The sequence below is a fragment of the Eptatretus burgeri genome, chromosome 17 (genome assembly GCF_056783735.1).
Source record: "Eptatretus burgeri isolate ZD-2024b chromosome 17, Ebu_testis_v1, whole genome shotgun sequence".
Lineage (NCBI taxonomy): Eukaryota > Metazoa > Chordata > Myxini > Myxiniformes > Myxinidae > Eptatretus > Eptatretus burgeri.
The window spans coordinates 24060498-24073731 of NC_140977.1; the positions used below are offsets into that span (position 1 = coordinate 24060498).

General features: G+C 45.6%; 1 protein-coding gene across 3 annotated transcripts in view; it reads left to right on the forward strand.

Annotated features, from left to right (window-relative positions):
• Positions 1–632: 632 nt before the first annotated feature.
• ALDH5A1 (aldehyde dehydrogenase 5 family member A1) overlaps positions 633–13234 on the forward strand; it is a 52862-nt gene continuing 40260 nt past the window's right edge. For 2 of the 3 annotated variants that reach the window (XM_085861452.1, XM_085861453.1), the window contains exons 1-2: positions 633–810; positions 12671–12884. In XM_085861452.1, the coding sequence (XP_085717578.1) occupies positions 695–810; positions 12671–12884 (330 nt within the window). In that variant the 5' untranslated portion in view covers positions 633–694. Of the gene's footprint in view, positions 811–12670; positions 12885–13171 lie in introns of those variants that run through there. The other variant, XM_085861454.1, reaches the window with a different exon arrangement.

The window sequence follows — 13234 nt, forward strand, 5'->3', positions numbered from 1 at the left end:
GGAATCAGGGTTTTAGTTCACACAGGTGAACTCTTAAACAGCAAGGAGTTCACAGTGGGCGCTCGTCCTTAAACACTAAGTTGTTCACAGGGTGCAACAGGGCATAAATGGGTGGCGTACAAGTGGGGGGGGGGGCACCAGATACGCCATGGGGGGCATTGCACCCAAATGCCCCCCCTCCTAGCGACGGGCCTGGGAACGGCCTGTGTGTTTGTTTCTGGCTCGCGGTTTGAAAGTTTTTTTGGTTTTTTGGGGTTTGCACGTACGGCCACGTACTAGTATATATAAAACCTGTCATCCCGGAGCTTTACAGACAGGGTGGCTCATCCTCGGATGGACATTAAGCTGGGCGTCCCATCTACCCGCATCAGTTAGTGCATGTTAAAGATCGCACGGTGTCTTTCGAGCTATCGACACTTAGGTGGATGAGTGGGCGAGCTGTCGCCGGCATCCTGAACAAGTAACGAATTCTTGCCCTCACCTCACTATATATGCATCACCATTACATTGTACTAAACATATGGGGAAATAATATATCTACATTTAAATAAAATAACAAAAACTACAATAACAATAACAATAACAATAACAACAACAACAACATTAAAAATAAAATAAATTAAATAAATAAATACCGAGCGCCATCCTGTCGCGGAGTGTCGGTCTTCTTCTTCCATCTCAGGGTCAATGGGCCATGGCTCGTCTGTTGCTCCCTCAGGTTCGCGGTCTCCTGTTACCTCAGATCGGACTGTTGACTCGAGACTCGCTGCTCGCACGTCTTCTGGTACCGATGACGTCAGTGCGATCACGGTACGAACACTGTGGACGTTCGTTCGGGTTTTGTTTGTCCGTGTCCAGTTCCCGGGCCCGCCATAACACACCTGGTTCTCGACTTGCGATGGCATTTTATTTATTTTATTCGTGGCGTCCACGCTCACTCGGTCAATTGCTTACGGTGTGGAGAAAACGGTCCGGGTGGATGTGGTCGTCGTGGGTTTTCAACTCGGCCGTTTCAAGGGCGCAGAGGTCAAATGATTCATTGTTAGGAACATTGTCAATTGAACACACCACCTTGGTTTGTGTTTCATCGTCCTCCATATAACACACGTTGGATCCGGAACATGTGCAGAACTGAGAAGAAATCGAGAAATTATTAGAATACAGTAAGTCATCACTATCCGGAAGTCCGTACATTGTAACCCGTAATGGGGAACGTGCTCTAACTTGGTTATAACTTGGGAACCACTTGTCCGATTAATTTCAAACCTTGAAAAGGCAAACAAGCAGAGATTGCTGGAATTAAAGATAAGAAGATAGATACTGTGGGTGCAAAACACCAAGCAATGTGTCTTGTCATTGGTAACTAAGGCTCTCTTCCCCATCGGCCACACCTACGCAGAAACGTGTCCTGTCATTGGTTTGGTAAATAAATGGCCATAACTTGGGAAACACTTGTCCGATTAATGTCAAACCTTGTAAAGTCACATACTGAGGGCCCCAGCAATATACCTGGCAAGTTTCAATTAGATCGGACCAGTGGTTGTCGACAAACAGTGTTCACACACACACACACACACACACACACACACACACACACACACACACACACACACACACACACACACACACACACACACACACACACACACACACACACACACACACACACACACTGCTGGAATTATAGATAGACTAGTACATGCCTGTAAAAAAATAATAATAACTAGAACTGCCACTTTATAACTGCTGGCAGTGATGACCAGGTACCCAGTCTGTCCGCCTTTGATACAACATGGGACTTTCTGCAGATGACAGTCGCAAAGTTTCGCTTTGATCGGGTAAGTGATTCCAGAGAAAACATTATTTAAGAGTGATACAAATACAGCCCTGCTTCGATACGGCATGGGACCTACGAGCTACGAACCAGGCAGCACAAAGCGTTCAATTTTGTTATTACTGGCGACCAGATTCAAATAATTAAATAATTCTGGCTGCCAAACCGCGTGCCCGATCGGGTTGAAATTTTAAACTTTTGTTTCACATGTCTGCTAAATTACAAATATGAAGTTTTGCACATATAGAAGCAGCGGTTCCAGAGTAAACATTAATTAATATTTATCCTTGAATCCAAGATGGCAGCCAAACCATGTGACTTTTGACGTCATAATTTTTATCACGTGTGCATACACGATGGTAGATAATAAATGCAAATTTTCGCTTCGATAGATTAAGCAGTTCAAGAGAAAACATTATTTAATATTTTTCTTAAAACCAACATGGCTGCCAAACCCTGGGCCCGATCCCGTTGAAATTTCAAACCTTCATTCCACATGACTGTTGCATCACATCGCTGATTATTCACATTTATTGATACAGTAGTTCCAGAGTAAACATTAATTAATATTTTTCCTTCAATCCACTATGGCTGCCAAACCTTGTGTCGTACCTCAAAAGGGGGTGAGAACTTTTTATTCGTCATGGAGAGGCGGTCATAGTGGTGGAGCTTTGCCTGGATCTGTTCAGCTGTTTCAGAGAAAAAGACGTTTAAAGTTATTTTTCAATCCAAGATGGCTGACGAACCATGGGACCTGTGACATCACAAATTTAGATTCTGCTTCCAACTGGGTATTGGAACATCCTTGTGAAGTTTCGTGTTAATCGGTAAACGTGCGTTTTTTTCTATCCAAGATGGCCGCCAAACCATGTGACGTCTGACGTCATATTTTTTTACCACGCGTGCATACACGATGGTTAGATGATAGTTGCAAATTTTCGATTCGTTAAGTTAAGCAGTTCCAGAGAAAACATCATTTAATATTTTTCTTAAATCCAACATGGCGGCCAAACCATGTGACCTATCAATTCGAAATTAACAAACTTACATCGCATACATGTCACGAATATAGTTCTGAAATCTCGCCTTCATTGGACCAGCGCTTCTGGAGAAGATGTTTGAGGGTTTTAGGGTTTTTTCAAGATGGCCACCAAACCATGTGACCTATCAATTCGAAATTAACAAACTTACATCGCATACATGTCACGAATATAGTTCTGAAATCTCGCCTTCATTGGACCAGCGCTTCTGGAGAAGATGTTTGAGGGTTTTAGGGTTTTTTCAAGATGGCCACCAAACCATGTGACCTATCAATTCGAAATTAACAAACTTACATCGCATACATGTCACGAATATAGTTCTGAAATCTCGCCTTCATTGGACCAGCGCTTCTGGAGAAGTTGTTTGAGGGTTTTAGGGTTTTTTCAAGATGGCCACCAAACCATGTGACCTATCAACAAGAAATTAACAAACTTGAGAAAGGACCTCTTGGGGAATGTACCTGTAAAGTTTCGCCTCAATCTGTCCAGCCCTTCTGGAGAAGATTTTTTTTCAAAAAACAAGATGGCGGCCGAATTACGTCATCGATGACGTCAAAGAAGACATTTTTGACGATGAATTTTGGCGTAGATGACGCTCAAAAAATTTCAGATTTTTCCTATACGGCGTTATACTTGACGAATTTTCACTGGTATATCGCTTCACCTATGACGTCACGAAAAAATCGCGTGTTCCCCAGAGGGAGCTTAGTAAAATGTATCAAACGAAAAATTTTTCCATTGCACGGTTTCCGAGATACAGATGTCCAAAGTTTATCGCTTTTTTCAAGATGGCGACCGCACCACATGACCAATGACGTCATAATTATAACGTGGTTGTGCTATCAAAAAAGATACATACGATGGTGAAAATTTCCTGTCGATCGGACTTTGTGTCCCAGAGAAATTGATTTTTTAAAGCGAAAAAGTCCGCGAAATGCCGGCGGAAAAAGAAAAATAACAATAGGGTATCCAATTGATAAACTGGATACCCTAATAATAAACCACACAGGCCGTTTCTTCGCTCTCACGTGCCCGTACGTGCGTGACCCGGAAGTTCGATATTATTCGCAGTTACGATTATTCGCAATTTATTTTTAATACCCAATTATTCAATTAGCGCCAACATATTTTACCTTTTTGCAATGTCGTGGCAAGGAAAAACAAAAAGAGAAAAGAGAGAAAAAAATTTACTTCCTGGTTCGGAGCATACCAGCACTCTGATGTTTTCGAAATTTATACACCGTCTAATATTAAAACGATCATAACTTGGACCATTGTGTTTATCTATAAATGCGCATAAGAAATCGAGAAATTATTATAATACACGAAGTAATCACTCTCCGGAAGCCCGTACGTTGTAACCCGTAATGGGGAACGTGGCTGTGCTTCCCTTCCCCATCGGCCACGCCCACGCAACAACGTGTCTTGCCATTGGTTTGGTAAATAAATGGCCATAACTTGGGAAGCACTTGTCCGATTAATCTCAAACCTTGAAAAGGCACATCCTCAGGTCCCCAGCAATATACCTGGCAAGTTTCAATTAGATCGGACCAGAGGTTGTCGAGAAACAGCGGTCACACACACACACACACACACACACACACACACACACACACACACACACACACACACACACACACACACACACACACACACACACACACACACACACACACACACACACACACACACACACACACACACACACTGCTGGAATTATAGATAGATGAATAATTATTTGGAGAAAGGGGTGGACGGGGCGAGCAATTCTGAACTGTCCAGGCGAGGCAAAAAGACACAGGCAGGGAGTGGGGACACACAGTGTGATGTACAATGATGATTATAATTAAATAAACCCTAACAGATGCTTGGCGCCACGGATCGAACTTTCACAAACGAGAGAATTGCGGGCGAGGACTTCCCTTTGCAATGTGTGGAGTGTTTTGCGATGGTGCAGCCAGTTCTTGATGGAGGAGCGAGACGACGAGAGGCGGCTCTTTGTCCCCAGCTTCCACTCACGCAGGACATGCACCCAAAATCAGCCCTCATGACCCTCCGTGTTCTTTCTCTTCAAGCTTCATCACAGCCGGTCTTTTGCCCTCCCCCTTCCTCCACACACCACTTTTTTGACCGCCTTTTTCTGCTGGGGGCCCCGTCATTAGTTTCCCAATCATTGTGTGTGGTCTCATCCTCCGGGCCATTCCACCCACAGGGTAGCTGTAATAAAAAATATGGGGAATACCCCTGGGCGCTCGCCTGGTAGAATAATGATACTGAGACGTGGAAGTCAACTTGGGACGGAATCAGCAAAACGTAGCAATGAACCAATGTTGTGGGCCCGATTTTTATTTTATTTCATGTTATTTTTAATGTCGTGAACAAACTTTGGGACATCACCGGTAATTAAAGTTGTAGTCTAGTTTCATCAAAATTGTGTGTAGTTTCTCAGAAGAAAGCAAATGCATATGTTGGGGGTGGGGGGGCATAGACCCCCCATAGACCCCTTTAGACTAGACTGAACTGACTGACGGACGGATGACATGCCATTCCATAAGCTCCCTGAAGCTACGTTCCAGATGAGCTAAAAAATATCTATCCTCTTCCGGGGCTCCACAGCACAATATACTGCCATTGCTTGCACACGCCAATCAGACAGATGGCGACGGTCCTTTTGGAGCGTGTAGTGCTTTCTCTGTGTGCCTTTTTGTGACGGGAAGTCCTCACCTGGCCCCGCCTGCAAATATGAGGTGTTTACACATACAATATTACCATGACTACCATCTTTAATTGCATACGCTGCCTCCTCAGCATCACATATAGCTAAACGACAAACTCTGATAGGTCCCTGATACATGGCAGTCTAACATACTCAAAACACACACCATGTTACGCTTACCACAGTCTAGCAATGGACCCACCCCCCCCCAAAAAACCCCCCATCCCCACCCCCTTCCATATAACAGTAGTTCGGATTTAAACTCTAACGGGCCGAACAGGTTTATAGGGATCTCATTGGGGTCTAAAGGATGGAAACGTCTAAAGGGTTTAAAGGGTCAAGTTAATAGATTGTGTGTGTGTGTATATATGTATATATGTATATATATATATATATATATATATATATATATATATATATATATATATATATGTATATGTGTCATGTTTGTCGAACGAGGCAAGTTGCATGGCTTCACTGTTTTTTGTTTTTATTACTGTGGGGCGGAGCGGTACCCTGTGCTGCCCGGCCGGGTGAGCTTTTCTCGGCGAGGGTTTCGGGATATGTTAAGCATTTAAAAGCGATGGAGTTATTGGCCTCATGGTGGTTACCTTTTTCCTGTGGGCTGGTGGCAGCACTGCTTGACGCCACATTCCAACATATTGTTACGGTTGTGGAAATTCGCATTACACCATAAAGAGTCCTCAGGTGAGATATCTCGATAAGTCCATCTGTAGTTAGCCCACACCCGTTGTATAGAGGGAATTTACGTGATCCATTCGGGCTGCGATCCTTCAGTTAGCCATTTTTTCTTTCTCTATTGTTATTTTTGACCATTAAGCCGCCAATAACGCAAACAGCCACTACCTTTACCTTCACAACTCCATCCCGCAAACATCGCTTCACCGCCATTCCCAAACGACACTATAACCATCAAACCACCACAGAAAACACTCCACCACCTTCGCCTTTCTCCTTCACAACCAACAACCGCACCACCTGTGAACACTGAACGTCGGGCTGTCTAGGGCCCGTTCGGCGATTGGTGCCAAACGCACCGAGCCGCGAGCGCGAATGGCGGCCTTTCCGAGGGAGAAATTCGGATCCAAAATGCTTCATGCCCACTTCCCCTCCGTCCAATGGGCGAGCGCGAGGCGGCTTGGCCCCGCCTCCAGCGCGTGTATGTGAAGTCCGTTTATGCGGATCAAGGGAGGTTCACGCCCCTTTGTGCCCGACCAATGGCTGAACAGAGGGTGGCGTGGCCCTGCCTCCAATCGCGTTTTGATCCACATATTTGCATATCGGCTCCTCCTGAGTCCTATAAAGATGTGAGCGCAAGGCGACAAGAAAGAGGGTGAGTTGAGCTGGGAGGAGTTCGGGAAGAGTTGGAGAGAAGTTGCGGAGGAGTTGCAGGGAAGACTGCGGACAGCGACGAGGTTGCGGTGTGGGGGTCGCTCGACTCGTCGCGGGATCCAGGCCAGCCAGCCATACCCCTCTCCCTGAGCATCCGCGATTTCCCCCCCCCCCCCATTCGCGCTGAGATAGTGCCGAGGGGGCCCCCGTTCCTCCCCCACCTTAAACGTGGTGCCAACAAGACCGCTCGCGCGGAGCACGCCGGAGAGGACTCGCCGACCACACCAGGGCACGGAGTCGGGGCGCAGCGGCGCGAACATTGCGGCTTGCCTGCCATCGAGTCACGAGTCACGAGGAAACATACGAGGTTTATGTTAAGACCTCCCCGGTCTCGTGGACCTGGCCGATCCTCCAGGATCCACGTACAGTTGGTCTACGGACCTGTCTGCCTCCTCGCCTATGAGGGTGGCTTTCTTTTTCCTTTGCTTTTTGTGTAAATGCTTGTGGTGGCGCCGTCTGTTAAGTAAAACTGCGTAAGTGTTGCCGTGTGTCGGTCTTGGTCGGTAGTATCTCTCTTTCACTGTTTCTTTCTGTGCTTGAATACGTGCCTTTTATTATTATTACTGTGACTGAATACGTGCCTTCTGTGCTGTCTGCGTGTGTGAAATAATTGTGCTTGTTCAATTGTTCCCGCTTTGCTTCATTTCCTTCCTTTTGTTGACTCTCCATCCTGCATCGCGTAAGAGATTGGTAGTGGGTGTAAGTTCCCGGTAACTAATCTGAACCGTCGAGGTCGACGACAACTCCGCTCGGTTATCTCTGCAGTACGGAACGAACCGCGGTTCGTGTCCGAAGTCGACCTGCGGCGAGGTACAATCGCCCGATTAACCATCTGCGTAGGTACTTAGGTAGGTCGAGTTTGGCGAACAACCCTATCCTACCCGGGTGGCCGATTGGCACGATTGTGGTGAGGTTGAAAGACCCACCCGTGACTAGCTCCCGGCGTTGTTCCGAGAGGGTCACGACTGAATTGTCCGTCCGGTGGGCGACGTTCCGCGATTCGAGTTACGTGGCCGATCGCACGCCGGCAGGCGCGAATTCGCAACAATATTCTTTATTGTGGCCTCAAAACGACCTTAAAGGCCAACATGCTGTAGCTTAAAACCTCGCCCAGATTCAGAAGTACCTACACCAAAAATATGGGGCTTCTAGGTGCTACGGGTTTGGCCATGAAAGAGTAATAAACAAACATTTTAAATTATCTACAAGATAGATTTAAAGGTACCAGGTGTCACAGCCTGGTTGGGTGGTGGGGAGTGGATATTGGGGTATTGTTTTGTTTTCAGAAGTACGATGAAATGTTTGCAGCTCCCCTTTGCCTTCTCGGTTAGATAGACTCAATAGAAAATTGAAACATAAAAATCTGTTCTCAAAAGGAACCAGTCCTACACAGGTTCCGTGTTGCTAAATCTTAGTTTTTTTTCGCCCCTCACTTGGCTGACAGTAGATACAGGGTGTTGCAGAGCCAACTGACTCATCTGGATGTGTGATCATTGAAACGTACGAGGTTTATGTTAAAAGCTTGAAATTTTATTATTCATGGTAGATAACATCAGGAAGGTGGCCTCCACCAGTTGCAGTGCATTGTCTTCGAAAAAATGGTCTCACACCCCCAAAAGTTCCCACCTCACCCCTCGGACAGGAGAACGGTCTGCAATGTGTCAGTCGGCACTGCACCACCCTGTACAAATCGCACCCAGAACACATTAGGTCTTCGGCACACATTCGTGAGCCTCTGACACAACAGTATGTAATCGCAGAGCTATGTGTACATCGAGATGATTCTGTTCAACAGACAACTGTATGCTTGTAGATCAACAGTGCATCAATGCTTCATTTCAGTTCAGTCTTGGAGAAAGCCATTTTGCGGAGACTCCACGTTCGCTCCATTTTTAATTGACCTTTTTGATGCTTTTGTACATATAGGCTCAAAATGTGCCTTTTTTTTAACCGACCATCATGTTGGAAAGTATTTCCATCAACTTTTCCCCATGATGAAGTTAAAGAATAAATTTGTGATTTTGGCATATTTCATCCCACGTGACCTTTCGGACCGAATACGAACAGAACGATAAGAAAAACGGATTACCCATGGATGCCAATTATTAACACGAAATGTCATGATCACGATTTGAGCGCCTTTTCATTCACCTGGCTGGTCTACTGTGTCGGGTTGTACCAATTGGTATGGTGTGATGGTGTGTGCTTGCACTGTGTAACTGCTTGGCATCTAATGAGAAAGATGCCTGAAATAAAAGCAAATGAACATAAGATATATTCAACGAATGAGACTGCTTCACGATGACTTAATGGGTTTGCCACATTACACTGTGGGGTTTAGCATGGGTACAGTGGTATTCTTACTATTGACAAATCTTGAAATCACGAAAAATCGGCAATTGATGAAAATATGATCAATGTGGCAATTTCTTACGTTTGTAATAAAAACAGTGTTACGGTTCTAGGATGCACAGTTGCAGCCATTGGGTTTGTCCATTTGCCAGCTCCGAATCCCGACGAACTGTGTCAATGCGGTCGTGACGGCCAACTGGTTATATTGTTCTGAATCGGATCACAGGCCTATTTGCCACAATACCATACTCCAATGGAACCACCGAGCCAGTCGATGTGTCACGCTGGTTGGTGCCGTGTGCCCATTACTGTAATGGCGACCGAATGAATCGCCGTGCGTCGACGATCTCGTCCTGAGTGCTAATCAACTTAACCCATTCTGCCCTTTCAGGGACGTGTGTAATTATTAAACTAGCGATCAGAGATGCTCTAATGCACCCGGAGACCAAGTGACTTTATAATGTATCAGCACATGGGGGCGGGGGTACAAAAGGAATTTTGCTTTACAATAATCCCTAAACCCGAATTTGCCCTCGACTCCATGAATGAATGGGAACCTTATGTACCTAAGCCTCAAGGCCTCATGCATTCCTCAGGAGATGGTCTGGCAGGAACATAAGCATGGGCTGGCAGGATGGGAGGGCAGGTCCGGGCACGGCCGGTGGTGGGGGCTTTGGTGGAGGGAGCACATTTTGCAGGTTGGAGGGGGGTAGAGCGTGTCTCATGCCAACAGAGAACTATGAAACTCATGTGCAGCTCTGCCTGTTGGGTTCTGGAGCATCTCTTCTCCCACACCCCCCCATCCCCAGGCTCGCACCCCACCTTTATAGATTTGGGTCCCACCACAAACCGGGATGCCACTCGGCCCTCCCTGCTCAGCTGCCATTGGCCTAGGGCTCAGTTCGTGGATGGGGCATCTCCCTTGACCTGTTACCCAGATGGTGCTGGTGGTGCAGGACCGATCGGGATGGTAGGGGACCCATTATGTCATCCAGCAAACCCATTACGTCATCCGACAGCCTGCAAGACGCTTTAAAGACTCCTTTAGGACAGATTAAATAAATAAATTCTGTGTTTTACCACCATTTTCCACAGTGTCTATTACACCACCCCATCTAGCACGTTACATTCATTATATGTGCCTGTTGTTTACGTCCTCTGATATCTTTTTAACAACAGTAAGTTTCCTGTTTGGAATAATTATCCATTTTGTTTGACTGCCAAGCAGGCAGATAGAGTAAAAATATTATCTCACTCCTTTCTGTACAGGTGCGATCGGGATTAATTCAAAGCCAAAGTACAGTCAAATGAGAAACATGTCTTCTGATTCATGTTCCAATTCGGGTTCAAAATATAACATTCAATTTAAATAAGTTTTCCTCGATCATAAACTGATGGACAGACATTAACCTTTTCGCTTTGCGTATGTGGTGTGTGATGTAACCAAGTTTGAATGTGAAACACATATTTATGCTCTGCTCATATGTTGCGTCATCTCCGCTGGGTGTAGGCGAGGGCAGCTCTTCCCGGTCTAGTGGAACTGTGGTCGTCTGGAAAAGGCACGGTTTTTACTGTTGCACTTGGAGTGTTTTAAAATAAAAGTAAAGTGATTTAAACCTCTAAGTGTTAGTAGGCTGCCTGGAGCATTCTTCATTCAAAGAATCGGGACAAGTAGGCCGTTCCAGGATACGGGGTAACAACAGTACAAGCATAGCGAAGGTGATTATCAATATAAAAGTAAATGTTACAGAAACCGCCCAAAGGGGCGAACGATGTGGTAATTATCAGTTGGTTATTTCTTAATTACATGGGCATTAGATGTCTGTACTACTGAAATTAGCGACCGCTGGTATCACGTGTCCGTTTTCTTAGGATCCCCATTTACATTTTATTTTCACGCTTTGTAACGCGTCCGGGGATATGTGTTACATGAACAGTTCCTTATTTCTCTTTTTTTTCCCCTTGCGCTGGAGATGAGCGTGTGGGAAATTCCTAAGCCTGACCCTGGGTGTGAACACCGATTGGTTATGTCATGATGTATGGCGGAACACGCGTCGCCAGCCGTGGAGAACACTGGAAGTGTCGATATGGTACCAGGAAATTACCTTTCGGGCCAGGCGTATAAAAGGGGGGCAAGCCAAGCTGCTCGGGTCCCTCTCTCTCTCTCCGTGCCATTTTCTGTTCAGCTTTTCCGTCATTGGCGCCATCATCTCTTCTGTTCAGCTCATCTCTCTGGTGCTAGCTCACTTCCTGTTCCAGAGGAAGCAACTGCAGCGTGGGTTGCATGTGTTGACAACCTCCCTCTTTTTGTCCCTGCTTACCCTGGCTTCATACCGGTGGACAACTCTGTCGTACCACCCAAACTGATGGAAGTGAACAACTGTCCCGTGCAGACTTTTCTCTTTTATCTCTCTCTTTCTCTCTTTCTCTCTTTCTCTCTCTTTCTCTCTTTCTCTCTTTGTCTTCTCACCTTTGTCAAGAGAAGCATCCTCCACATGGAAACCGCAAGTGACCCAAACAAACCTCTGAAGCATTGTCACACCATCGTCTCTCTCTTGGTGGGCTGGAATGATATGCCAAGACTAGAGATATGTGTGCTTGCCTCTGGGCTGTCTATCCTGGGTTCCAATATCTATTTCGTTATAAACTATTATCCGAGTGTTCACGCAAGCTGAGGCATCAATGTTTGTGCCGTCCCTCAGATGGCCATTAAACTGGGCGTCCCGCTTGCCAGCATTAGTTGGCAGATGTTAAAAATCCCACATTGTCCTTCCTGGAGAGTAGGCAAGCTATCGCCGGCAACGTGGAGAAATTTCAAGTTAGTGCGGAAACCTACAGGAGGCAATGCACCAGCTTCACTGCCGCACCTCTGCAAGAAGTGATGCTCACCCACAGGGATGTGCTGTATATGAATGACGATGACTGTCTCAGTGAATAGTACCATTGTCCTAATGCTATGTCCTGTTGATAGACGACCTTTAATTGACATGTCCGGAAATAAACCAAGCAGTTCTTCCACAAGTCTCTCCTGATGTACAATGTGATGTATTGTGCTAACAATCGCTGTTTGTTCACCTGCAAATAAAATTCCGTCGACATTTCATGGGCCATCTAAAGTAAGTCATCTCATCCTTAGCTTCTTATGCAAGTCTTCTCCAGTTTTTAGTTGTCTGTTCAGTCCTCATGATTTTGGCAATGGATACTTTTGGTTTTTCAATATCAGAAAAGGTTGGATTTAACAGGTATGATGGATTTCTTTGGTGGTGAAAATGTAACATCATTCCATTGACGGCCATCCCCACGTTGGCTTTCCAGATCTTCATCATTTACATGGGCTACCCTGCTAAGCTCTGATGCCCATGTGGCGGGACATTGGTGTGAGGCTAAGGGTGGGGAGCGTTTTGAGGTCATGGATCCTGGTTGGGGCCGTACCCTGGGTTCAGTGGCCAATTGTGGTTCACATGAGGCGGAAGCAGCCATTTTGGGGGCACACAAAGCCTTCCAGACTTGGAGTAAGACAACTGCGAAGGTAGGCAAGTTTTAAATTTATATGTCCAATTATCATTTCATTTTGTTGCACTGTTGAACAAAAGGTTTGGGGCACCAATAATGCACAGCTATGAAAATTTTAAAATCTATTTGCATAAAACAAGGACATGCTTCATAGTTAACAGTCACATTCAATTGTGAGACAACAATAGTTGTCACCACTTAAATTTTTTTTATTTATCCTACTTGTGGTATGCATACTTACTACTGACCTGGGTTAGAATGCTGATCCAGCTATAAACTGCCATTCCGGTGTTTTGCGTGCAGGACGATTCATCAGTGTGTTTGCTCTCCCTCTGATGGACGTTAAACTGAATGTCCCATCTGCCA